We start from the raw sequence: 27254 nt of genomic DNA on the forward strand, positions 1-27254 counted from the left end.
TTGGCTATTTGGGGTCTTTTCTGGTTCCATACAAATTTTAGGTTTGTTTTTTCTAGCTCTGTGAAGAATGCTGGTGTTATTTTGACAGGGATTGCACTGAATATGTAGATTCCTTTGGTTAGTATTGACATTTTAACAGTATTTGTTCTTCCTATCTAGGAGCATGGAATCTTTTTCCATTTTTTTTGTGTCTTCTTCAATTTCTTTCATAAGCTTTCTATAGTTTTCAATGTATAGATTTTTCACCTCTTTGGTTAGATTTATTCCTAGGTATTTTATGGTTTGGTGCAATTGTAAATGGGGTTGATTCCTTGATTTCTCTTTCTGTTGTTTTGTTATTGGTGTGTAGGAATGCAACCGATTTCTGTGCTTTGATTTTATATCCTGCGACTTTGCTGAATTCATGGATCATTTCTAGCAGTTTTTTGGTGGAATCTTTTGGGTTTTCCATATAGAGTATCAGATAAGCGTAAGTTTTTAATTTTGAGTAAGTTCAATTCATCAGTTTTTCTTTCATGTTTTATGCTTATGTGTTCCCTATGAAATTTGTTTTGTAAGCAGCAAAGATATTCATCTATTTTTTTCCCTAGCAGCTTTATTATTTTAGCTTTCATATTTAAGTTCATGATCTATCTCAAATTTGTCTGTATATGGTGTAAGATAAGGATTGAAGTTTTTTTTTTTCCCTTCTCATACTGGTAATTCAGTTGTTCCAGCACCCATATGTTAAAGAGATTTTTTTTTTTTTTTTTTTTTTAAGTTGCTGGGTGCTCGTATCAAACATCATCTGCCATAGAAGGTATGGGTCGCTTTCTGGACTTTATTCTGTTCATGATCTGTCAATCTTTATATGAATACTACACTGCCTTGATTAGTGTTGCTTAAAATAGTAAGTCTTGAAGTCAGGTACCAAGACCCTCTTCTTTTCTTTTTCAAGATTTTTTTTGTTTCTTTGAATCCTAAGACTTTCCAAATGAACTTTTAAATGATTTTGTCAATGTCTAAAAAAAAAAGCCTGGGACTGACATCTAAATGATAATGAGTCTTCCAATTCATGAACATGGCATATCTCTCTATTTATTTAGATCCTCTTTGATTTCTCCCAGCAATATTTTACAGTTTTCATTGTTGAAGTCTTATAATCTCTTAAGTATATCTCTCAGTATTTTATGTTTTTTTGATATAGATAGTACTTTTTGGTTAGTTTCATTTTCTAACTGTTCATTGGTAGTATGTAGAAATATAATTATGTTTTTAGATTGACTTTGAATCCTGTGACAAAGCTAAAGGATTATTAGTTCTACAAGTTTCCTTGAGGATTCCACTGGACTTCTCATGTACACAAACATGTCATCTGCAAATTCAGCTTATTCTTTCAAATTGTCTTTTTTGTTGTTGTTGTTTTTAATTGCCTTATTACACTGGCCAGGACATAAAATTTAGGTCAGGAAAATGGAAAATCTTACCTTCTTCCTAACTTGAGGGGAAGGGGAGTGGGAGGTAGAGGGATATATAGTCTTTCACTATTCAGTATGCTGTTAGATATAAATCATTCATGTATACCTTTTATCAAAGTGAGGAAGCTGCTTTCTATGCTTAGTTTGTTGTGAGGTTTTATCATGAACATTTCATTTTTGCTGAATAACTATTCTACATCTATGGAAACAATCACATTGTTTTTCTCCTTCATTCTGTTAATGTGTCAAACGAAACTAATTTTCAAATGTTAAGCCAAACATTACATGTGCGGTTTTATCATTCACTTCATAAAATGAGCTGTAAAGTGTTCCCTCCTTCTGTTTCCTAAAACAGTTTGTATAAGGTTAGTATTGTATTTTTCCCTGTGCATTTGAAAGAATTCACCAATGAAACCATGACCTTCAAGCTTTCTTTGTGGGTTTTTTTTTTCTCTCTTACAAACAACTTTTACATCCCCCTCTTTTTTTATATTTTATTTTACTTTAATTCCAGTATAGTTAACACATAGCGTTTTGTTAGTTTTGGCATACAATATAGTGATTCAACACTTCCATAGGACACCCAGCGCTCATCACTCTTTGTGGGTTTTTGAGATGAACTTATTTTCATTAGTAGATACAGGGTTATTCAGACTTTGTTTCATCTTGTCCCTTTTGTAAGTATTTCTCCAAATTTATTTCACCTAAGTTGTCAAATGTACTGAACTGAGTTATTCACAATATTTCTTTATTATGTTTTTCATGTATACATAGTTTACAATGATAACGTCCCTTCCATTCCAAATACTGGTAAATTGTGTTCTTTCCCTTTCTTCCCTCTCCCATTTTATCTTAATCAGCTTAGCTAGGAGTTACTAATTTTATGGATCTTTTCAAATAACCAAATTCTGGCTTTGTTATTTTTTCTATTATTTTTGTAATATTACATCAATTTTTGCTCTTTTTAGTATTATTTCCCCCTACTACTTACTTTGTGCTTGTTTTTCTAGCTTCCTAGGGCAGAAACTCAGGTTGTACACTACAGATCTTTTTGAATACAAGCATCTAAAGCTATACTTTTTTTTTTTCTAGGCAGTTTTAGCTGTACCAACACATCTTGTTATATCATATTTCATTATAATTAGTTAGAAATAGTTTCTAAATTCCCTTATGATTTTTCAAACCACAGATTATTTAGACATAGGTTGTTTAATTTCAAAATATTTGATGTTTCTTTAAGTATCTTACTAACATAATTTAATTACTTCTGGTCAGATAATATACTGTATTACTTTCAAAAATTTCCAATCTATAGTTTTATAGATCAGCACATGGTTCAATCCTGTTAAATAGAACATGTACCCTAGAAAGGCATTTAGATTCTTCAATTGTTGGGAACAGAGTTTTACAAATATCAATGAGGTCAAGGTAGTTGACACCAAGTGAACTAAGTTTTTGTGTATTTTGTCAGTTACTGAGAAATATAGGTATTCAAACCATTAACTCTAATTTTGAATTTGTTTATTTCTCTTTAATTCTATCAAATTTTGTTTCACTTATTTTAAAGCTCTGTAATTAGGTATATACCTTTATCATTGTTATATCTTCCTGATGCATTGACTTTTATAATTTTATCATTATCAAATAGCTGTATATAATGACACTGGTGATAATGAAAAAAGAGAATGGTTAAGAAGCAAATGGTAAGGGTAAATTTCCAAATAACTAAATGCTGTGTTTTTAAAGCTGTCATTTTCTCAGGCATGTGATACCTGAACACTGATGAAACTTAAATCTTCTTGGATAAAACCAGGACCGTGCCTCTTTTAGGTTTGAACATTTGAAGAAAAACTTATACAAACTACTTGGATACATGTTTGTTCACATTAGTGAAAAACTGTTGTGATGATAAAAGGATTTTTCATATCATGGTGAAGAATTATCCTTATTGTTAGAAAAGATGTTGGCTTCTATGTTCTGTGTTGAATCAATTAAAAAAATTCGATTGCAGAATGATCTATCATTGTTTCCAGTAAAACGGCTACACCAGTTTCTTTTTAATGGCTCATCAGTTATGGGACTGCCATGAAGGTAATATGAGGAGACTCATTTAGCAACATATTATTACATCATCTTAACATGAAGCAAGGCCCATCAGGCATTATTAAATTAGACTGAATTTTGCAGAATGTCAGCAGCATTTTATGTACATTAATAGCAGAGTTAAATGTTTCCTTGGGGAATATGCTGAAGAAAAATGGTTTCAAAGTGGTGTTTGGATATAATTTTGCAGTCACTGTTTACATTTCCTTCTATTATCATTGCATGGTTAAGATTTTTATGTTACTTGTGAATAGGCAAGACAAAATGACAGCCAATTTTTTACTGTATTTTTGTCTTCTTTGACCCATGATAACAAATACTGTTTGGGATATAGGTTTTTCTTTGAATAGTAGTGACAGATATTTTTTAACTCTTGAATATCCTAAGTTTACTATTTAGGCCTCAGATCAGCTGGTGCCATCCATTATAATTTTGTCTAGCAACTGCAACATAGGCAGAGCTAAGTAACAGTAATAAATAGCAAAGTATTCTTCCTTTCACAGCAAGGAATTCTTTCACTTGTTTTAAAAGTCCTCCTGTCTTCACTGATGTTTCTGCTGCAGTAAAATCTCTCCTCTCTGCTGAATTTTGGGCTTCCTCTTTGTGGTTCATACATTGCTTCTGTGCATTCTTTACCAACAAATCTTTCCCTCACTTGAATACCTTTAAATTTCTTGTACATAGCAATATTGCTATTTTACATTTCATACATTCCAGTAAACTTGTTTCTCTTTTCCACAGGTCTGCCTGATCTCTCCAAAATGCTATAAAAAATTGTTAAGCAGTAATCTTATGGCTTCCTCCTTTTTTTATACTCTCTATATGTTTATATTTGGCATGTAGAGAACTGGGTTTCTCAAAGTATAATCCCCAGTCCATGTGAATTAGCACTTGCTTAAAATATTAATTCCCAGAGCCCTCCTTGGTCAAACAAATTAAGTGAAAGAGTAGTAAGGGCACAGACTAGGAATCTGACACTGTAACAGCATCAACCGTGTGTTTAGAAGGTTTACCACTTGCTAGATGCACAGTTTTGAGCAAATTACTTAAAACCTCTGGAGAACATCCATTTTTCAGTCTGAAAAACAGGTGTTGTTAAAAGGATTAAACATGATAATGTTTAAAGTTTTTGTTTTTTTTTTTCATTTTAATTTTGTTTAGAAGAGCGGGGTAGAGGGGCAGAGGGAGAGAGAGAATTCTAAGCAGGCTCCATGCTTAGCACAGAGCCCAACGTGGGGCTTGATCTCATGACCCTGGGATCATGACCTGAGCCAACACCAAGAATCAGATGCTCAACTGACTGAGCCACCCAGGTGACCCAAATATGATCATGTTTAATTCAATTCCTGGCTCAGCTAGTTCTCAGTAAATGGTAGCAACTGTTATTACAGTGTTATGCATCCAGGTTTAAAGTAAATGTTTTCTGATATGAGAATTAAATCTGGTGTTGTATACATGAAGCTAATATAACACTGTATGTTAACTATAATGGAATTAAAATAAAAATAGAAACTGTGAAAAAAAGGAATTAAATCTGGTATAAACATATTCATCTTTGGAAAAACTGTTAAGATTCATCTTTGCAAAATTGGAGAATTATATAAATAGAGCTTACCACTAATCCTAACTAAATACCACTACCTTTGCAAAGGGAGTATAAAAAATGTAAGTGGAAACTCATTTAGTGTAAGCATTAACTGATTTATTAGATACAGCTGTAATTTCAAAGAGCTTAGAATCATTTTTTTACCTTAGGTTTAGCAATAGTGCTAACATTAGACCCGTGGCTCTCAAACCTTTTGGTCTCTTAAAAATATTAAGGATTCAAAATAGCTTTTGTAAAGTTTATCTCAGGAATGCAAGGATGATTTAACATACCAAAGAAAATCAATGCAAGTCACCATAGTATAGTAAAGTCTTCTAGCTGGCTTAGCCACTACTGGGCACTGTTTCAACTCATTCTGTGCTCTAGCATTTATCCATGTGCACTCTTACATGCATGCTCCCTCCTCACACATACACTTTCCAATCTATATACAGAGATTAGTGAGGATAAAGGAGGAAAGAATCACTGGGGTTATGAGTTATCCAGCTTGCAATAGGGTTGTGCTAAGGATCTTCTCTCACTTCCCAAAGCCAAGTGAGAACTCCAAAAGATTTAATAAGGCACATTTCAAGGAACAGCAATAATGACCTTTTCCTTAAAAAAATTTTGTTTTTTACATTTATTTATTTTTGAGAGACAGAGCACAAGTTGGGGAGGGACGGTGAGAGGAGACACAGAATCCGAAGCAGGGTCCTGGCTCTGAGCTGTCAGCACAGAGCCCGATGCGGGGCTCAAACTCACGGACTGTGAGATCATGACCTGAGCCAAAGTCAGATGCCCAAGAGACTGAGTCACCCAGGCGCCCCAATAATGATCTTTTCTGATGGGATAGTGAATATAATGACTTGAATAAATAATACAAAAATTAAAAAAAAACACCAAAATAGGTTTGTTTTATAGGTTATATGAATAGAAAAATTGTTAAATGTGCATTTATTTTATTAAATGCTTTCACAAGTACATGGAATTTAACCTTCAGAGACCTACAAAGTAGGTGGAAGCAAAATGCTAATTCTGTTTCTCAAGTGAGGAAATCAACACAGAGATAGGATTTAAGGTTAAAAGACTTGTCTTAGGACTATAGGTCAATAACTTCTAACGATGGGATTTCAACCTAGGTCTTCTGAATCTGAATGGCACAATTATGTAGTATGTATTAAATGGGAAAGTATTGTTAGAATGAGAGTTAAAACTGGCTCATATGCCCATGTCTGAAATTAGGGTGGAACTCATGAAAGGCATGTGAACAGCAGAAAACAAATTTCCTACATTCTGCCTTTCCTTTCTTTTGTTTTAGCTTGATCCTGATGGTAATCTACAGGTGAATTAAGTATTCAGGATTCTCTCTAAAGATGGGGGGGGGGGGCAGGGAAGCAGAGAAGATGGCCATTAGTAAAAATGCAATATGCTAAAGGAATGTGAAGAGTTGAAACAACATTTCCAAGTCAAAGATACTTTTGGAAGCTTAAAGAATTGGTTAGAGTATAGGACTGAAATGAAAATACTCAGAACAATAAGTTTAACATTACAGGATAGAAAAGCTACACAGAGCAAACGTAGGTTCTTCACATAATTATGTCAGCAACTCTGTTCTTTTTATGAGGAAATATGCAAATTCATTTTCAGAAGTGATAAGCATTTTGTAAAAGGGTAGGAGGATAACTTGCTTTGCTTCCACTTAAAATGGAGGTGAGTGTGAAAATCTCTGATGACAGAGACAGTCTAGTGAACTGGAGAACAGAAACCATTTTAAGTGGAGGGAGAAGAAAATATGTTTAGTTACTAAAATCTTAGCACATTTAGTCACAAATTAAAGGTATAATAGTGAAATAAATCAGATAAATTTCTACCTCCTCTATTAAAGTTCTTATTTGTGTGTTAAAAATGATCTCACTTTTGTATTTATTAAACTTACTTGACAGCCTGGTAATCCGGTGTCTCTGCTGTACAGGGAAAATGAGCCTCTCTCTGACGTTTTTCCTATAAGACAAAAAATATAACTGTATACAAAAATCCTCACTTATTGACAATCAATTCAACTTCTAGACCATTCATAGTAACTATACTGTGATTTGGAAGTACAGAGAACAAATCAGAAACAAGAAGACAAAATCCAATAAATAAAATTTAAAAAGCTTACTATCATTCCAGTTTAAAAAATTCTGATTTTTGTAAAATAGCATGTATTTTATTGAATACTTTCTGCTGTGAAACACTGAAAAAATATTCAAAAAAATGGAAAAGAATAGATATCTATATAGCCAACAGTATGATCCATGTACTTGGTAGAGAGAATAACGTTTTCCCATATTTGCTTCAAAGTGAACATTTCTCCTCCTCTTCTCTCTTTCTCAGAAATTGAAACAGTGTAGACACAGTTCAAATCTTAACTCAGACCCCAAGGTAACCATCATCAAAAGGTTAGTGTATATGATCCCCCACCCCCCCTGCATATTTTGAAACTGTTAACATATATTTATGTACTCAAGCAATATATGTTACTGTCTATATTTAAAACATTTATTTTGTGTGTATCTTTAATACATTTAAAGATGGGATTATATACTATCTATTCCTTTTGAAATCTGCATTTCCATGCAACAGTATGCTCTTACAATACATGCGGAAAATAGACACCTGGTGTATTCATTTTTACTGCTATAAAATGTCCTATTATGCAAACATAACCACAGTTAATCTATTCCCCTACTGAGAAAGAGATTTAGCTTTTTTGCTATCAGGATGGTAAAACAAATAGCCTTGCACATGCGCATATGTACACATAAGACTTTCTCTAGGATAGACAGGGAGAAGTGGAGCTGCTGGATTAAAGAATGCACACTTTCAACTTTACAGGTGTTGCCTTACTATTATCTGATGTCATCATGCGAATTTATACCCTTTACAGAAATGTGTACAAATTCTTTCTGAGACTCTATAGTTCAAAAGTTGGATGGTTAAGTGTTAGAAGTGGTATGCACTGGTTCTAGAGGAAGAGTAGGCAGTACTGATACTGAAAGAAGTTCTTATTTGCTTTTCAATACACCAGAGTTTATATTCAATAAAGTAAATTTACAAATATTACAGATTTTAACTAAAGAGTCTCTCACAGACATGTTGCTTAAACAGATTTCTGTAAGGGGGCATCTGGGTGGCTCAGTCAGTTAAGCATTTGACTTTGGCTCAGGACATGATCTCGTGGTTTGTGGGTTCAAGCCCTGCACTGGGGTCTGCAGTGGCAGTGAGGAGCCTGCCTGGGATTCTCTCTCTCTCACACTCACTCTCTCACTTGCTCTCTGCCCCTCCCCCACTCGTGTGCTGTCTCTCTCAAAAATAAACTTAAAAAAAATAAGGATAAAAATCTTAAAAAAAAAGATTTCTCTAAGGATCACACTTTGATGTTAGTATCAAAGATGGAGACACAAATAAACAATGACAATGGCAGAGCTAATTGTTTTTCTCCATTCCAAAGTAAAAACAGTAACAATATAACTAAATCTGACCAGTTTTCCAAAATTTTTTAAATTACTAAGGCTAGGGGTGCCTGGGTGCTCAGTTGGTTAAGCATCTGATTTTGGCTCAGGTCATGATCTCACGGTTCATGAGTTTGAGCACCACATCAGGCTCTCTGCTATCAGCAGGCAGAGCCTGCTTGGGATCTTCTCTCTTTCTCTCTCTCTCTCTCTCTCTCTCTCTCTCTCTCTCTGCCCCTCCCCCGCTTGCACCCTCTCTCTCAAAAACAAATGAAATTACTGAGGCTATATGAACTTCCTCATAATTGTATACTACGGAGTTATTAGCTTGTCATTATATAAAAATGTATAGTTTATTAACTTAAAAACTCCACACATAGATGGGATGCTCAAAATTATGTACTGATATGGTGCACATAATTTAAAAAAACTTTAAGATATATGTACTAATATCTGATTAATTTCATTGCCGTATACATGCCACACTGGCCAAATGATGTAAAATCATACAACTCTAAATTTAGTATGTACTGACCTGTTAGATATAGAAAATAATCCTTGTAATAACAAAGCTAGTTATTAGAAAATACAGTAATAACTCAGAGTATAATTTCAGAGCCCATTAGACATTATAGCACATGTCTTAAAAAGCACTTACTGGCTATTAGTGATGAAGCACATATTTCAGGTGAAGTAATGCTAACACATAAAAATGCAGATTTATGAGAAAAGGTTAATTAATGTAGTCTATTTGTCTCATAGTCTCACCATAAAGCAATATGTTCTACATAAAGTGCTTTAATTTGCAAAATATACATATGGAATAAAATGGAAAAAAAACTGTTAACTCTCTGAGGATCTATCCTTTACAAGCAAGACCGCTTGTAGGAGTCCAGATGATACACAGGGGTTTTGGACTCTACTCTTCTACTCTTGGAATCTGACCTTACAAAACCACAAAAAGATTGTACTTTTGCAACTGTGACACACACACCATTCCTGTGTCTCATCAAAATGGATAAGAAACCCTGCTGGACCAAGAACATGGCAGAGACTGAAGGGAAATGCCTACTCAGAATGACTGGCAGAGAGATTACTGAGGTAAAATAAAGAACAGCACACATTTTTGGTTTGGAGGTATTACTTTATTAATCAAATAAACACGTTTATGAGATAATAAAAATCACTCTCAGTACATACCATTTTTTAAAAAGTTTATTTATTTATTTTGAAAAAGAGAGAGCATGGGTAGGGGAGGGGCAGAAAGAGAGAGAATTGCAAGCAGGCTCCACACTGTCAGCAAGAAGCCCAATGCAGGGCTTGAATCCATAAAGTGTGAGATCATGACCTGAGCTGAAACCAACTGAGCCACCCAGGCACCCCAAGAAAATACTGCTTTTGAAAACAAATCATGTACCATATTCTTGGCAGAACAGAAATGGGAGACTATATTAACATTTTAATTATTTATTTTTTAATGGTTATTTTTGAGAGTGCAAGTGGGGGAGGGGCAGAGAGAGGGGGACAGAGGATCTGGAGTAGGCTCTGCACTGACTGGTAGGCTGACAGCAGCAAGCCCAATGTGAACTCATGAATGGCAAGAGATCATCACCTGAGCCAAAGCTCAAAGGACTGAGCCACCCAGGTGACCTGACTTATTAACATTTTAAACAAATACCACAGAGTTAAAAAAACAAAACAATGCTTCTCTTTTACCACAATATACCACCAAGTAATTAATGGCTGAAATACTCAATAGGCCCTTCCTACCTTACAAATTCCTCTTCCTGAAATACTATTTAAACAACTAAGAAAGACTTAAAGCTCAACAACAAGTTAAGGCCTATTATATTTTTACTTTCAAAGGTACTAGATTCCCCCCCAACTGTTGGGAAGAAAAGGAAACAAAGTAAGAGATCAATATTAGCTCTGCTTTTAATAAAGTACAGTTTTCAAGTATAATTTTAATTATCTGTGTGGAGGCTACCTGTTATATTATTTAAGAATATGTAAGCTTTTAAACCTACTTTTCTGTGCCTATTAAAATTCCTAAACTTCTTCCTTTCACAAGGATATTCAAATCAGAGAGAATGAAAACTAATTTAACATAAGCTAAAACCATTACAGAGAAGTTTCTTCTGAGATGGAAAGCTGATAGCTTGTTTTTAAAATGATACTTAACCTATTCAAATGAGATTTTGAAATGTAAATACATTTTTATTTCACCTTTCATTTATTAGGAACTAATTATTTCTGAGGGACTTAGAAATTCGGTTACACTTGAAATAGAATAATGCATACTCTCAGTCTGAGATTTAGAAGACATTTATCTTTAATTCTCTCAAAATTACTTTTTTTAAGAACTATTTTCATGAATTAAAATTAATCTCTATTTTATCTCAGGTGTCTGACAAATAACAACTTTTGGCTACCGTTTTACAGTTTTCTGCTAAATAATATATATGAAAGCTGTATGTAGATAATTTTAATATATGTCACACAGCTAAACACAGCTGAAGAACTGTTAGTAACTGGCATGTATCTAATTTCCCTTGAATGGTGAAGGATCCATACCATCAGATCAGCTAAAAAAAACCCCAAGATGTTAGCCTAGAGAGGAGAGAATCTGAAAGAAGTGCAGTCTCTGTACTTTTTATATTTGCAGAACTATCATGCTAAGATGGAATCAAAATTACACTATCTGGCCCTAGTGAAGAGACTTAGGAAGAGGATAAAAGTAAAGACATGCGTTCCTTTACCTTGTTATAAGGAAGAAGTCTCAGAAAACAGAATTTCCAATAGTAAAATTACTAGTGTGCAGAAAATTATAGAATATTCCTGGTGTTCTTACTAGTAAAGAGATTTGGGGAATAATTAGCTCTTTTATTGTGGGTTTATTTATTAATGCTGTGGAAAATTTAAGAACACTTTTGGCAACCAAGTTACTACTAGTAAATCACAGTGAGTTCATGTTTACTGAACGTTTGGGTATTTTATAATAAAATGGTCATTCAAATATTTTGTTTACTTTTTCCTACTGGATTGTCATTTACTTGCTGATCTGTAGGAGTTTCTCAAGTATTTTTGATACAAGACCTTTTATTGTCTCTATGTAAATATTTTCATCCTTTTAATGGTGTCTTTGGATAAACAAAAATTCATTTTAATGTAGATTAATTTGTCCATTTTTTTTATATGTACTGTTTAAAAAATCTCTGCCTATTCCAAGGTCACAAATCTGTTTTTATTTTTCTGTGCTTTCTTCTAAAAGCTTTACTGCTTATCTTTCACATTTAAACCTGAATTTGGTTTTTGTGTATGTTGGTGGTGGTGGAGGGATGTCAAGATACATGTTTTCTCCACAGAGATATCCAAGTGACTTCAGAACTGTTTACTGAAAAGATGATCTACATCTTGAAAGTATCATCATGGCTGCTTATGAAGAACAAGCTGTAGGGGAACAAGTGGAAGCAGGGAGACAAATTAGGAAAGTACTGAAATAATCCAGATGAAAGCTAATGATCGCTTTAGTTCTTCCAACTCACTGAGACAGGTACTATTAAATCCCTATTTTACTAATGAGGAGAAATAATTTGCCCAAGGTCACAGAATTACTAAGTAGTCAAAAGAACCTAAATATAGGGCTGACCCCAAATTCTTAACAGAATACTATACTGCACTGTTCTTCAGTGGAGGTTCAGGACACAATTCCCAGATTCAGCTCATGTATGTACGCAATTGGTGGGGCCCAAATATAGTACAGAAATTTTTCTCTATTTAGCCCCCTAAAGCAGCCTCTACCAATGAAATGGTTTGGCACTATCTATTCCTGCTGAAAAGAGGGATGGATGACAAATCATCCCCAAAATGATTGGCAGCAAAACCCAACTACTCCAAGGATTGGTTTTGGGTACAGAACGTGGTCACTTACGCTGCCTTCACTCACAAGTAACTGCTGTTCTTTTTAGTTCTCACAAAGGGCATAAGTTAATGTTTTCCTTAACTTGAAATACCTGTTAGAAAAATACTTATTCTGATCTCATTTCATTTTTCTGGGTCTCAGTTTCCTAGTCTGTAAAATGAACAAGTTGGACAAGATCAGAAGGTGTGTAACAACATCCCGGGAGGCTGGGGCCAACGTAGAGATTTATTTTTGTGTATATATTTAAAACAATTAAAAAATTTAATTGCAGTGGTAGCCATGAAAAAGCACCTTGCAAAGCTCCTACTTCCGGGAATATAACTGACTGAGAGATCCAGCTGCTATGCTCTGAAATGATAACTTCTGCAGTGAGGCCCACTTGCTTCCATCAACGTGCTTTGACAGAGTATGTAGGGGGGAAAAGCACACTTCTTCCTGGGGGACATACATTTCTATGTTGACCAACTTTGGCTCAAGAACTCCCTAGCTGCTGTACTGAACCCTCCTTAGGGTGCACAGCAGTCAAGGACTCTTCCACTCTCTTTCACTCTCAGAGTCTTCAGATTACTGCAGGCAAGGTGACAGGAACCAGCATTTGCGGACTAGTTATTATGTGCAAGGCAGTGTGAAACATGCTTTACTTACATTGCTGGTACCACTGCTAGTTGTATTCTTCTTCCTACTAGAAATACTCCTAATGCCGAAGAGTGATTGAAGGACTCTGGTAACAGGTATGAGATATGACAGTAAAACTGCAAGATCTCCTACAGATCTCAATCTACTGGCTGTAGAAGCCTTCCCTGTAATACACTCCTGGCCTATATGCTCTATTCCTACCAATTCAAAATAACATTTTTATAAAGAAATGGCCAGGGACAAAGATATTATGGAAGGTAGAGCTAGCTCAGCATTTATTTCTGAAGCAGTCTAGTGAATACCTGAAGTTCAGTAATTTTAATGAATAGATACTATTTAAGAAATATTGACTTCATGAGTTAATGGCACAAATCAGAACAGTTTCCCTATTTGTCTGAAAGCCAGTATTATTTCAATGTTCATTTTTGTAAGGCATACTGAATTGCACTCATAAATTCAAATTCACCCCACCAGCTATATTTTAAGTGGGCAGAATTAGACTGATTTTTCTTAAAAGATAAAGGCTTAACCTAGAAAAAGAATCCTTGGATGTTTCAAACTGAAATATTTTATTACATACAAATCATGACAACTTTTCCAGATTTAGTTTTCAGAGAACAATGTGAAATCCCTACTTAGGCCAATCTAAATATTTGGGCATAAATCTAAATATGATCACAGTTTTATGAGCAGACTGTCTTCCTCCCCGCTTAGGTATCTTTGAAAAATCATTATTTACCTAACCTCTTTGCTGATGGAGAAGCTTTTCCTCTTCTTTTGTAGAAGAACACTACCACAAGTTTCATACAATTTCCATCACACCAACCACTCAGAGAAACATAAAAACACACTATCCTATAAGGTGGGGAAATCTGTAATGCCATTTGGTATACAGCAGAGCAGAGACTTAGGATTCTGGTTACTGGATTCATCTCTTGGCTCTTGCTTCTCTCGTACTGAGTGAACTAAGCAAGTTACACGTCATTTGACATCAACGTCCCCACTCACTCTTTTAGGAAAATCAGCTCAGTAACATGTACCTCACACAGGCCTGCACAGTTTAATTAATGCTTATAAAGTATTTGGAAATTCTTGTCTCAAAGAACCGAGGCCAATGTTAACTACTGGTATTACTGACTTCATGTGGGTAGCAGTCAGCTCAAACTTACACACAAAAAATCTAGAAAGGATCTCAAACTAACAGATTATTTTTTTAAAGAAAAGAAAAGAGAGAGACAGAGGCGTTTAACATAAATGCCTATTTTCTTTCACAACCATTTGTTTAAGTATTATTGGCTAACATGTGTGCCAAGTGCGCTGCTGGCTACATTGAAGATACTTAAATATCTAGTGCCAACAAGCACAGCTGCCGGACTCTCTCTGCCCTCCTCTTGTTCACTCCATGCCAAATTACTCACACAGCTATGAATGATGAGGCAGCAGCACAGGAAACTGCCAAGTGTGAGTGAGATTAGTGATAAACCAGAGGATCCCTATAGAGGTCAGTGATTAGCAAGTTCCCAGTTGTAATCACTTTTCTAACCCAGCCTCTATCTCATCACTTATTTAATCTTAACTCTGCACCAACTTCCTGTGACAGGCATCAGAACCTTAAGCAGGTTCCCAATCAAAAATTCCTGAAGAACTGCTAAGGTACCAATAAAGTATCTCATTATCCTTGGTAAGAGCATACAGTCATATTGGGTAATTTGAATAGGCTTTAGAAATGACTTCTTGAGACTAAAACCGGAGATGAAGTAGACCAGGATGCAAACATTCACCAGTCCAGCTATTTTCCCCCATGTTCTCCACGCCTTCCTAAAAATCAGATTCACACAGTAAATATATACAAATAGACAAGGATGAGAAGGTTTACACAAAACAGTATGTTTGCCTTTCAGCCCTGACAATGCCCAGAGAGAACATTAAAATGCATAACTCTATATAAGGGAGTGTGGTTGATAGGTAGATTGGAAATTAGGAATGAAAAAACAGAGTAGAATAAGATTGTGATCAATTTTAGTAATCTTTCAAAACTTTATGGGTCATTTTATGGTTCACTTTTGCCACATATGGAATACATAACAAGGTATTCATTATAGGTAGCTCAAAATCTAAACGGCCCTTCTCTGAGACATTTTAGTCAATAATTATATTTTCAAATTGTCCCTGAACACATATTTACATCTGTATTGCATTGTTGCTTTTCCTTAGGTTAAGAATTTAAGTGTTTTCTTACTTAATGTCTCCCTACTTCCCTAACCACATGTTGTTTAGAACTTAGAAACAAATTCATTTCATTTTTATACCAAGCCGAAATATTACAGAACTAGGAATTATCTCTTCATCCTTGGCTGCATTTCATGATAAAACATAGTGAATGCATATTCTTTAAAAATAATCAAATAACTTTTGTGTCTTAATTTTTATCCCATTCTTAAATAAAAAAGGATTTCAAAATATTCATTTGAGGCTTTACAACTTTCTAGGGACTAAACTGAGCCAAATTTCAACACCTTAATTTTAGTCCACTCCCCTTTTCCCAAAATAAAAAAAAGAAAATCAGGTTAAACTCATATCAACAAATAATTTGGCTGGGGAAAGAGAGGGGGGCATATTTTCAAAACGGTCCTGGTAATCATACTTCATTCTGACATACTGTTTCCACCAAATCCTTATATAGATGCTTCTGTCAGAAATTTCTTGTATCATACAATGATAAACAGAATATTAAGCTCATTGTTAATTCCTGTGATTTTTCTCACAACTTTCTGTATTTTGGCTGTTTAATTTAAATCATGACCTTACCACCCAAGGTCAATGTCTGTTTTTTATGGCACTTGGGGACCAGAAGGCAGATGCCACTTGTTTAGGAACATTGGTCTGGAATTCTAGACTTGTTTTGTTTGCATGCCAGGGACAGATTCTACTCTAAGGCTCTATCTATGGCATACAGCCACATGGAGACACAGACAGTATAAGAAAACTGTGCTCTAAAACAGTGGATAATAAATGATTGTTAATTGGCTAGTTTCCCTTGACAGCAAGAACTGGAATAGAAAGAAAGGAACTAATCAATGGAACTGCTACCATTCACCAACTATGTAGTCAGAAACAGAGTAGTAAAATGAAACAAGCATGGAAATGAAGAGTCAGAAGGGTCTATTCCTGTCTCTGCTATGAAGTAGCTGTCTGAAACAGGTAAGTTGTTAAACTCGCCAGGCCTCAGTTTCTTCACCTGGAGAATGGGGTGGAGTAGAGCAAATTTGATTTGGGATATCTCTTTCTGTTTTAATATCCCATCAAACTGGCATGCCCATCTATTTTGCTATTAATCAAGCACTCTGCTTCTGAAAGAATGTAGATCTGTGAACCACCAGTAGTAGGAGGAAGAAGATAAACTGCTAAAAAATACAGAGATTTTTGCAGGAAGGGTAAATTCAACGACACAAGAAACAACAGGTGTTGGCGAGGATGTGGAGAAAGGGAAACCCTCTTGCACTGTTGGTGGGAATGAAAACTGGACAGCCACTGTGGAAAACAGTATGGAGGTTCCTCAAAAAGTTAAAAATAGAACTACCCTACAATCCAGCAATCGCATTACTCGGTATTTACCCAGAGAATACAAAAATACTAATTCAAAAGTATACATGCACCCCAATGTTTATAGCAGCATTATCTACAATAGTAAAATATGGAAACAACCCAAGTGTCCATTGGTTGATGAATGGATAAAGAAGAAGTGGTGTATATATACAATGGAATCCTGCTCAGCCATTAAAAAAGCATAAAATCTTGTCATTTGTAATGGCAAGGAAGGAGCTAGAGAGTATTATGCTGAGCGAAATAAGTCAGTCAGAGAACGACAAATACCATATGATTTCACGCAAATGTGGAATTTAGGAAAGAAAACAAAGGAGCAAAGGCGGGGAGAGAAGAGAGGCAAACCAAGGAACAGACTCTCAACTATAGAGAACAAACTGATAGATGGTTACCAGAAAGGGGGGTGGGTAGGAAATGGGTTAAACAGGTGATAGGGATAAAGGAGTGCACTTGTGATGAGCACCAGGTGTTGTATGCAAGTTTTAATCACTATACTGTACACCTGAAACTAGTAATATTACACTGTATGTTAACTGGAATAAAAAAAAACTTAAAGAAATGTTAACTGGAATTTAAAAACAAACTTTAAAAAGGGACTTCTGGAATAATGTACAGTTAAAAAAATGATGTGTATAAGCAGTTTATCATACATTTGTTTAATACATTGAGGTATTTTACTGGAGGAGCCAAGATGGCAGAAGAGCATGGAAGTTTTTTTGTGTCTTGTGTCCATGAAATACAGCCAGATCAACACTAAACCATCCTGCACACCTAGAGATATTTTACTGTGAATACGGTATGTTGAATATGACAAACTGAAGTCAGTATACTTAGGGTTACCAAGACTTTATTTTATTTAGATTAAGAAAAGCTCTGAATGTTAATAAAATTTCTCATTGGAGCTCAACACCCTCCACCTATCTAATGCAGAAAGGTAAGTACTTTGCACACCACAGAAAATACACAGATACAGAGCAAATGAAAGAAGATGATTCTATTTTGTTGTAACAGATGAGAAAATGGCCAAAAGGGAGTCTTAAATTCCCTCTGTGGTCTGCTAAGATTTACATATGATTCTTGCTACATAATAGGTACTGAGGGCAAAATATGAGACATTCAGTTTTCCTTTCTTCTTTTTTGAAAATGTTTATTTATTTTGAGAGAGAGAGAGAATATCCCAAGCAGGAGATTTGATGTGGGGCTCTATCTCATGAATCGTGAGATCACAACCTTAGCTGGAATCAAGAGCTGGATGCTTAATCGACGGAGCCACCCAGGTGCCCCAACACACTCAGTTTTCATTGAGTGGCTTCCAGTATTGCATGCAATTTACTGCCATCCTACCTTTGCAATTTGAAAACAGGTAAAGGCTGACCTCAAGTGCTCAATGAGTTATAATCCAAATTAATTTGTGAGTCAGGCATAAATCAAAATAAATATTTTACATATCAACTCATTATAAATGGCTATACAAATCAATTTTAAGTCACAGAAGAGCTGTATATAATATTTGTGGAAGGGAGGAATGAAGGAAGAAAGACTGACGAAAAGAAAAAAAAACTGTAATAATTTAGGGAGGAGGTATGGGGAAGTGATTATGAACAGAGACTCTGGATGTAGACTAAGTAGGTTTAAATTCCCATTCTGGAGTAATATTGGCTTTCAGACAAATAGTATTTTATTTTGTATTTTAATGAAGTCATTGAAATAGATTATTCTCTAACCTCACTGTACTTTAGTTGCCTCAAGTGTGAAATGGGATAGTAACAGTTTCACTTCACTGGTTTTTTGTGAGGATAAAAATGTACTGACAAAGTGCTTAGAAAAAATGGAAAACACAAGATAAGGCCTAATTAGATATTAGTTATCACTCAAAACCATACTGAGATACCACCTCATGCCGGTCAGAGTGGCTAAAGTGAACAAATCAGGAGACTACAGATGCTGGAGAGGATGTGGAGAAATGGGAACACTCTTGCACTGTTGGTGGGAATGCAAACTGGTGCAGCCGCTCTGGAAAACAGTGTGGAGGTTTGTCAAAAAATTAAAAATAGATCTACCCTATGACCCAACAATAGCACTGCTAGGAATTTACCCAAGGAATACAGTAGTGCTGATGCACAGGGGCACTTGTACCCCAATGTATATAGCAGCACTTTCAACAATAGCCAAACTATGTAAAGAGCCTAAATGTCCACCAAATGATGAATGGATAAAGAAATTGTGGTTTATATATACAAAGGAATACTACTTGGCAATGAGAAAGAATGAAATCTGGCCATTTGTAGCAATGTGGATGGAACTGGAGGATATTACGCTAAGTGAAATAAGTCAGGCAGAGAAAGACAGTTACCATATGTTTTCACTCATGTGGATCCTGAGAAACTTAACAGAAGACCGGGGGGAGGGGAAAGGCGGGAAAAGAAGTTACAGAGAGGGAGGGAGGCAAACCATAAGAGACTTAAATACTGAGAACTGAGGGTTGATGGGGGGGTGGGGGAGAGGGGAAAGTGGGTGATGGGCATTGAGAAGGGCACCTGTTGGGATGAGTACTAGGTGTTGTATGGAAACCAATCTGACAATAAATTATATTTAATAAAAAAAAGATACTATTTTTTTAATGAAATACATTGACTAAAAAAATCTATGTATGTGTATCTTGAATATCAATGGTTGATGAAAAAGGCTTAAACAGAGAAAAAAAAGAAAGGCAGATTCCAAGGAAATAATTTAAAGGAAGTTTTGGATACTTTAAAAGGTTTGAGAATTCTTTATGCTTTTCCTTCCATTAAATTTCATTAAAGGTTGATGGCCCCACTCGTCCTTTAGCATTCATGAGTGGGTCTATCTCTACCACTATTTGTATACTTAGCCACAATTAAGTTTCTTTTTTAAAAAGAAATTTTTTTTTTTATATTTATTTATTTTTGAGAGACAGAGAGAGACAGCGTGAGCAGGGGAGGAGCAGAGACAGAGGGAGACACAGAATCAGAAACAGGTTCCAGGCTCTGAGCTGTCAGGATAGCGCCTGATGTGGGGCTCGAACCCACGAACCGTGAGATCATGACCTGAGCCATAACAGACTGAGCCACCCAGGCGCCCCAACAATTAAATTTCTGTTCACATTTGAATAAAAAGATTTACCAAAGAAAGCGTACATGATATGGAAAAGGTTATAAAGGATCTCAAGAGATTTGAAGGTATAAAACATAATCTAAAATGAATTTTAACAGAGTTATAGATTCTTTAACAAAGTGGGGACAGAATAGATAGGCTCAGTGTAATCCTTAACCTGCTTATTCTCTTTTTCCCAGAGGCTGGGGAAAATGGGACTACTTTGGGTCGATGGTTCTAAGCTACTGGATTCAATATAGCTTGGTTGTTGTCTGAAGCTCATGGGGGAAGTAGGAGCAGACCACCCTGATTAGATAAAAAGGTGTTACAGAGCATTAGTGTGTAAAGAGATGTTGTGATGTTCACTATTTAAATGTTTTCATCTAAGGAAGAACCTGTAAGTACAAAAACCACTGGAAAATATAGAAAATAAAAAGTAAAAAGCTTGTTTTCAATCTCTTGTAACTCTGTGTGCTTCGACTATATACATTTAATACAATTACTGATATCATAGGATTTAAATCTACCATTTTGTTAGTTGTTTTCTATTTGTCTCATGTGTTATTTCTTTTTCAGCCTGCTTTTGAATTGAGTATTCCAGTTAGTCTTTCCTACTGGCTTTTATTTATATTAGTAGAGTTTGCCCTCAATTTACAAAATCTATCTTTAATTAATATGATCTACCTTTAAGTAATTATGTAAGAGTGTAAGAATCTTTCAATAGTATACTTCCGCTATCCTCCCCTCCATCCTTTGGGTTAATGTTGTCACAGAGTTTACTTTACATATTTATATACCCCACATACAGTATTACTATTTTTGCTTAGAAATTTTATTATTTTATAGTGTGATTAAAAATAAGAAAACACGGGCCTCCTGGATGGCACCGTTGGTTGAGCATCTAACTCTTGATTTTGAGCATTTAACCCAAGGTCATGGGACTGAGCCCCACCATCGGGCTCTGTGCTGAGCAGGGAGCCTGCTTAACATTCTCTCTCATTCTCTCTCTCTCTCTCTCTCTCTCTCTCTCTCCCTCTCCCTCTACCCCACTCACTCACTCTCTCTAAAAAAAATAAAATAAAATAAAAATAGGGGCACCTAGGTGGCTCAGTTGGTTGAGTGTCTGACTTTGGCTCAGGTCACGATCTCATGATTTTTGAGTTCAAGCCCTGCATTGGGCTTTGTGCTGACAACTCAGAGCCTGGAGCCTGCTTTAGATCCTGTGTCTCCCTCTCTTTCTGCTTCTCCCTCACTCATTCTCTCTCTCTTGCTCAAAAATAAATAAAAATATTGAAAAAATAAATAAAAATAAAAGTAAATTTTGAAAATAAAGAAAAGTGTTTTTTACACTTACTTTGATTTTTACCAATTCTGAAGCTCTCATTTCTTTTTATAGATGAGCAGTTGGCATACTATGAACCAAAGTTGGCCTGCTTCCTGTTTTTGTAAATAAAGTTTTATTGGAACACAATCACATCCATTTATTATGTATCATCTATGGCTGCTTTGGGACTATAATGGTGGAGTTAAGTAGTTGTGACAGAGATTTGTCTGACTTACAGAGTTTCTGGCCCTTTACAGAAAAATTCTGCTGAGTCCTGATGCACATCCAAGTTTCTGTATAGTGTCACATTCCCTCTGCCTAAACAATTCTATTTTAGTTACTGTAACTCAAGTCTGCTGGGGATTTTTGTGTATCTGAAAAAGTCTTTGCCTTCATTAAAAAAAAGTATCGTCAATTAATATGTAATTCTTAATTGACAGTTTTTCTTTTTTTAAAGTAATCTCTACACCCAACATGACCCCAAGGATCAAGAGTTGGATGCTCCACTGACTGAGCCAACCAGGTACCCTACTTTTTACAATTTTAATAAATAATACTTTAGAGATGTTACTCTATCCTCTTCTTGACTGCAAAGTTTTTAATGAGGTGTCTGCTGTAGTTTATTTTTATTGCTGACTATATATATATATATGTTTTTCTGCCTCTGGCTGCCTTCACGATTTTTTCTTTATTGCTGGTTTTCAGCACTTTGAATACGATAATTCTAGGCATGTGTGTGTGTTTTGTTTTTTTTAATCCTGGATCTATTAACTTTTCTCTCTTCCTCTACATCTGAGATTTCAATCACACATGTATCAGGCTGTCATTGTCCCATAATTCTGTCTTTTATCACTCTTTGTGCTTCAGTTGGGTTTATAGTCTACTGATGATCCTAAAGGAATTCTTCACCTTAGTATGTCTTTTATTTCTAGTATTTCAATTAAATCCTTATTATTTCCATTTTTTGCTAAAAATCCCCTACTTGTGCGTGTTGTACACCTTTTCCACCATATCCTTTAATACGTTAATCAGAGTTACTTCAAAATCCTTGTCTGATAGTTCCAACGTGCATCATCTTTCAGTCTGGTTTTGCTGATTATTTTGCCTTTTGACATTTCTTCACTTTGCTTATGTGCAAATCTTGTAATTTTGACTGAATGCAAGACCACTGTGTATAGAAGAGTAAAGAATGAACTAAACAGTGCTTAGGTCTGGAAATAAGCATGCCTCTTCTTGTTTAAGGCCTTTGGTGTGGAAAAATGAGTCAAACTAATCAGGAGTCTAGCTGAATATGACTGTTGTGTAGTTACCTTCAGTTGATGAGAGGCTTCAACTCCCTCTAATGATTGGCTGCTTTTGCCTAGTGCTTAGCACATGGCTGGGGTGCTGTAGGACTTTTCTCAGTTAATATTTCATCCTCAGCTTTCAACAGATCCTATAAAACCTGTGCCCCAGAGTGTGTGTCTCTCCATGCTTTTGCCTCTCCCAGCAGGTAGACTGCTGTTGCTTTCCTATCCCTCATCTCTTCTTCCCTGTAAGAGTGAAACTCTGCTTTACATCTAAAGATGACCTTGGGTTGGAGTTTTCACTACTGTCTAACAGGCAGGAGACCTATACTTGGTATGTGCATAAGATCTTAGGTCTAAGATGAGTTTCCTCTCCTCCCCCAATCAATGTGTCTTAGCCTGTGTCCTTTGGGCAAGAGGCTTTTTGCTGCCTCTTCTTAAAGCAGCTTAGAGGTCTCAGTACTTAGGGTTTGGGGATGTTGGTATGCTTTTCTCCTTTTCCCACAATGACAGCTGATCAGCTCCTGCATGCCGACAATATCAACACAATGAATTCTCTTCAGTCTCCTGCTCTACCCCAAATCCTTGTGAGTATGCAGTACAGGTCTGAGGGAAAAAGCCTGAGGTGAGTGTGAAATCCCTTTTGAACTGTTCTTTTGTTAGCTTCCCCTAGCTATTTCAAACTGATATGCTGCTAGTCTACAACTGGCCTTCTATTTAACTTTAAAATTTTAGATGATTCCTCTTACCTGCTTGTGTTGTGACTGGTATGACACCTTATTCTCCCGTGGTTTGCCACAGGCAATACAGTTTATATGTTTCACTGTTCCTCAGAATTCAGGTCACATGACTGCCTTGCAATTTCAGTTCTCTGATGGATTCAAAAGAGAATTTTGTAGCTTTCAGGCTTTTCCTTTCTCATCATTAAGCATGGAAATGACATTTTTTGCAGCTTTCCAAACCCTATGTAAAAGCTAGATGTCCTGTGATCTTCATTTAGGATAGTTTGTTTCCAGGTCTGCAAATTCACTGATCTTTTCTTCAGTGGTGAATAATCTTCTGTTAATCCCATCCAGTGTATTTTTCATTTCAGGTACTGTATTTTTTAACTCTAGTCATTCTAATTTCCATATTCATGTTTTTCTCTACATTTCTGAGCTATGGAGTGTATTTATGTCAGCCATTTTAATACCCTTGCTTGCTAATTCCACCATCTCTGTAATTTCCTGCTCTATTGTTTCTACTGATGAATTTTATTCTTGGTTATATAGTTTCCTGCTTTTTTTCATGTTTGGTAATTTGACATTATGAAGTTCACGTTTTGGGGGTGCTACATTTTGTTGTATTCCTTTAAAGAATATTGGACTTTGTTCTTGTAAGCAGTTAAGTTACTTGGAATCAAGTTTGGTCCTTTTCCAAGGTTGTCTTTAAGCTTTGTTAAGGCAGGTCCAGAACAGCCTTCAGCCCAGAGCTAATGTAGACTCACCAACATAATACCCTACTGAGGACTCTACACAATGCCATTTATTATGAGATCTTTGCACTTTCGTTGGCTGGAAGGAGGACTACTCCTAGCTTTGTGTGAGTTTCGGGAATTGTTCAGCATTTTCCTTTCAAGTGATTCAAGCATACACAAATAAGTATTTAGTCAAAGACTTGAAGACTTTGTTCTGCAGATCTCGAGTTCTTTCTCTATGATCTTTCTCTATGATCCCTCCTTTTTGCCCTGCAATTTTGACCCAATGAGGCTTCCCTGAATTCTGTTTGATTTCTACTCCCCATTGCTGTGGCCTAGCAGCCAGTTGGAGAATTGTGGAATTCACCTCATTTATTTCCTTTCTTTCATGAACCATCTACTGTCCAATGTCTCAGAACTAACATTTAATCAGGACTAATATGAAAATTCCCGAACTTTTTACACCTCTTGAAAATTCTTCCACCAGGCCCGCCCACAAAAACATCAAAAAACAAAACCAAAAACAAGACATTCTCCCAGTCCTTCTCTTGCAAACCCATTTTTTAAAAATCAGAAAGCTAGAACACAGCAAACCTTGACTCCAATAAATAAGTAGACTTTCCTATTATTAAACTGCTCAGAGAAGTGCATATGGTAGAAGATAAATAACAAAACAGATTCCAAATTTGTTATTCTTTTTACGTGGTGGAGGTCTTCCAAATTAAATATATCCTGCTCAACTAAACTTTACCATAATAGAAAATGGGTTTGACAAACTTTAGGAAACTCTAAAAAACTTTGTCAAAAACTATTTTTGTTTTTATGACATTGTAAAGAGGTTCTCTTATATGTAAACCTCTAATGTTTTATTTCTAAAATACTTTGAATTCCACTATGTTTGCTAACATACTTGAATTTGGAACAAGCTGCTCTAGGAATATGATCTCCTGCTCTAACTACACACACTGTTATTTCTAAAAGGTTAAAAAGCTGGCAATTTTCCAGTTCTTTCTCATCATTTCAGTTATGGAATACAATGTCCAGTTTGCCATTTCTCCTCTACTTCTCTTTGGCATCTTGACTAGTTCTCTAAATTCAGTATCAGGTATTTTTGTTGTGCAAATCTTGAGTTTTCAGTCCTATTGTACACGATATGATACACACATAAATACATAACATATGCTCTAGATACCATATAACATTAAACGTATTTATGAAAACTGCTGTTATTAAACTAATTCTCTTAGAGGTCACTAGTTAAGAGTATTTTCTCTGTAAAAGTAAATCGTATTTATAGCGGTTTTTTGGACACATTTTTTTTCTGAATTACTTCTTCCCTACATCAGACTATATTCAATAATGATTTTATAAAAATATTCTGAAAAACAATACTAAATAACAGTAAAACACTTAAAATTTTAATTTTGAAACAATCCCATTCTTCCTCTGAGAAATTCCTATATCCTGGCAACCTAAACTTTGATTTAGGCTCTGATCCTGGACCTGTCCCATGTGAGAAAACTGGTCATGTTCTAGTTAACTGTATTGCTTTAAAAGTCTATTACAACACTCTTGTTTTCTTCAACTTTGTTCATAAACTTGAAATTTTATTATTTTCTTTAAACATTCCAAGTTTTAATTCTACTGAAGGCTGCCAGCCAGGCCTGCTAGCCTCTCTACATGAAAAGTTCTTATGCTAAAGTATTCAGGTCTCTGCTCAAATGTTACTTCCTCAGAGAAGCCCTAACTATCCTATCTAAAATGGTCCATTCTAATCCTTTCTTCTCTCTCATCTTTTATGAAGTCATAAAAACTTGTCTTGTTTCCCTTCCATATATAACTTAGCTGGGTAACCTTTAGTAAAACCATCATAACTCAAAAATTTCCCCTTTCTTCATATAAGCTTTAGAAATTCTATCTTAGGGACACCTGGGTGGCTCAGTCACTTGAACGTCCGACTTCAGCTCAGGTCATGATCTCACGGTTCATAAGCTCAAGCCCGATATCAGGCTCTGTGTTGACAGCTCAGAGCCTGGAGCGTGCTTCAGATTCTGTGTCTCCCTCTCTCTTTGCCCCTCCCCTGCTCATGCTCTGTCTCTCTCTCTCAAAAATAAGCTTTAAAAAAAAGTAAAAAAAAAAAAAGAAATTCTATCGTAATTTGTACTGCCACTTTACCTGTTTTTTACTATCATTTCCCATATTTTATTTTGCTATACCACATTTGCTATAATTGAACCCAAAATTCCTTTGTGTTTTGTTTCTATAATGTCTCTTTCCATTCATGACTTTATAAAATATGCAAAAGGATTTACTTAAATCTCTGTATTTTAAAATTTTTATATTTTCTTTTTTTTTTTTTTTTTCAGACCATACAATCATCTTTGTGTTTCAGTCAGAGTTTATTTTGGGTAAAGCTCCCACTCCCCCACCCCTGTCACTAGAATGCCTTAAAATGTTCTGAATGGAAGATTATAATAGGTAAATAGCATGCATGAAAATAAAAATTCAGGGATAAGAAGCAATTGTTTAATAGGGTATAAATTTAGAGATCCCAGTAAATATCTTAAGATCAAGTAAAACGTATATAGACAGCTTGTCAAGGGTTGGGTAACTATAATATTGATGTTAAATACCACGTTCACTAGAATTCAACTTCCTACCAGCAGATAGCTTAATAACTGAATATACAGTTATATTCTCAGTATTAAGAACAGAAGTGATCCAGAGATGACTGCATTTATTCCACATTTACTTCCTCAACTTTTTTGAATTATATTCAGCCTATATCTATTTTAGGAACTGCTTTGGAAGGTCCTTATGTTTTATGCAAGGAACCACTATTTTCCCAGATGAATAGAATATCCATTCTCTGGCTCCAAGTTTCCATGACAATAAAAACAAAACATTCATCAGCACCAACTTGGTATTTGATGGCAAATGCAGCTGCAGTTTTTAACAGTTCAATCTTTATCCCAACGTTTTCTGCAGAATAGAGGCACTATATTTCTCCAAAGCAACTGAATTGTTTTTACAGTGATTTCCCCCTTACCACAGACCTAAACACTAACAACTAAATGTGTTACACAATCTCTAATCTTCAAATCACCCAGTCTTTCCAAACCCATGCCATACATGATGAAAAGTTCCTGAATTTTGCTAAGAACACATCTGACTTGTGAACTCTGAAAGCTTAGTTGGTTTAAGTGTTACAGCTTTAGATATAACATATAGTTAAACATAAGCGTTTAAGCTTTCATGATAACTACAAAGAAGA

At 35.4% G+C, this 27254-nt stretch overlaps 1 protein-coding gene across 11 annotated transcripts in view; it reads right to left on the reverse strand.

Annotated features, from left to right (window-relative positions):
• Window positions 1–27254, reverse strand: part of TCF12 (transcription factor 12) — a 377037-nt gene that overhangs the window by 107512 nt on the left and 242271 nt on the right. For all 11 annotated transcript variants that reach the window (XM_060618409.3, XM_060618411.3, XM_060618407.3 and 8 more), the window contains one exon: window positions 7082–7146. In XM_060618409.3, coding sequence (XP_060474392.1) covers window positions 7082–7146 — 65 coding nt within the window. The remainder of the gene's footprint in view (window positions 1–7081; window positions 7147–27254) is intronic.

Source organism: Panthera onca, chromosome B3 (assembly GCF_046562875.1).
Source record: "Panthera onca isolate mPanOnc1 chromosome B3, mPanOnc1 haplotype 2, whole genome shotgun sequence".
NCBI lineage: Eukaryota > Metazoa > Chordata > Mammalia > Carnivora > Felidae > Panthera > Panthera onca.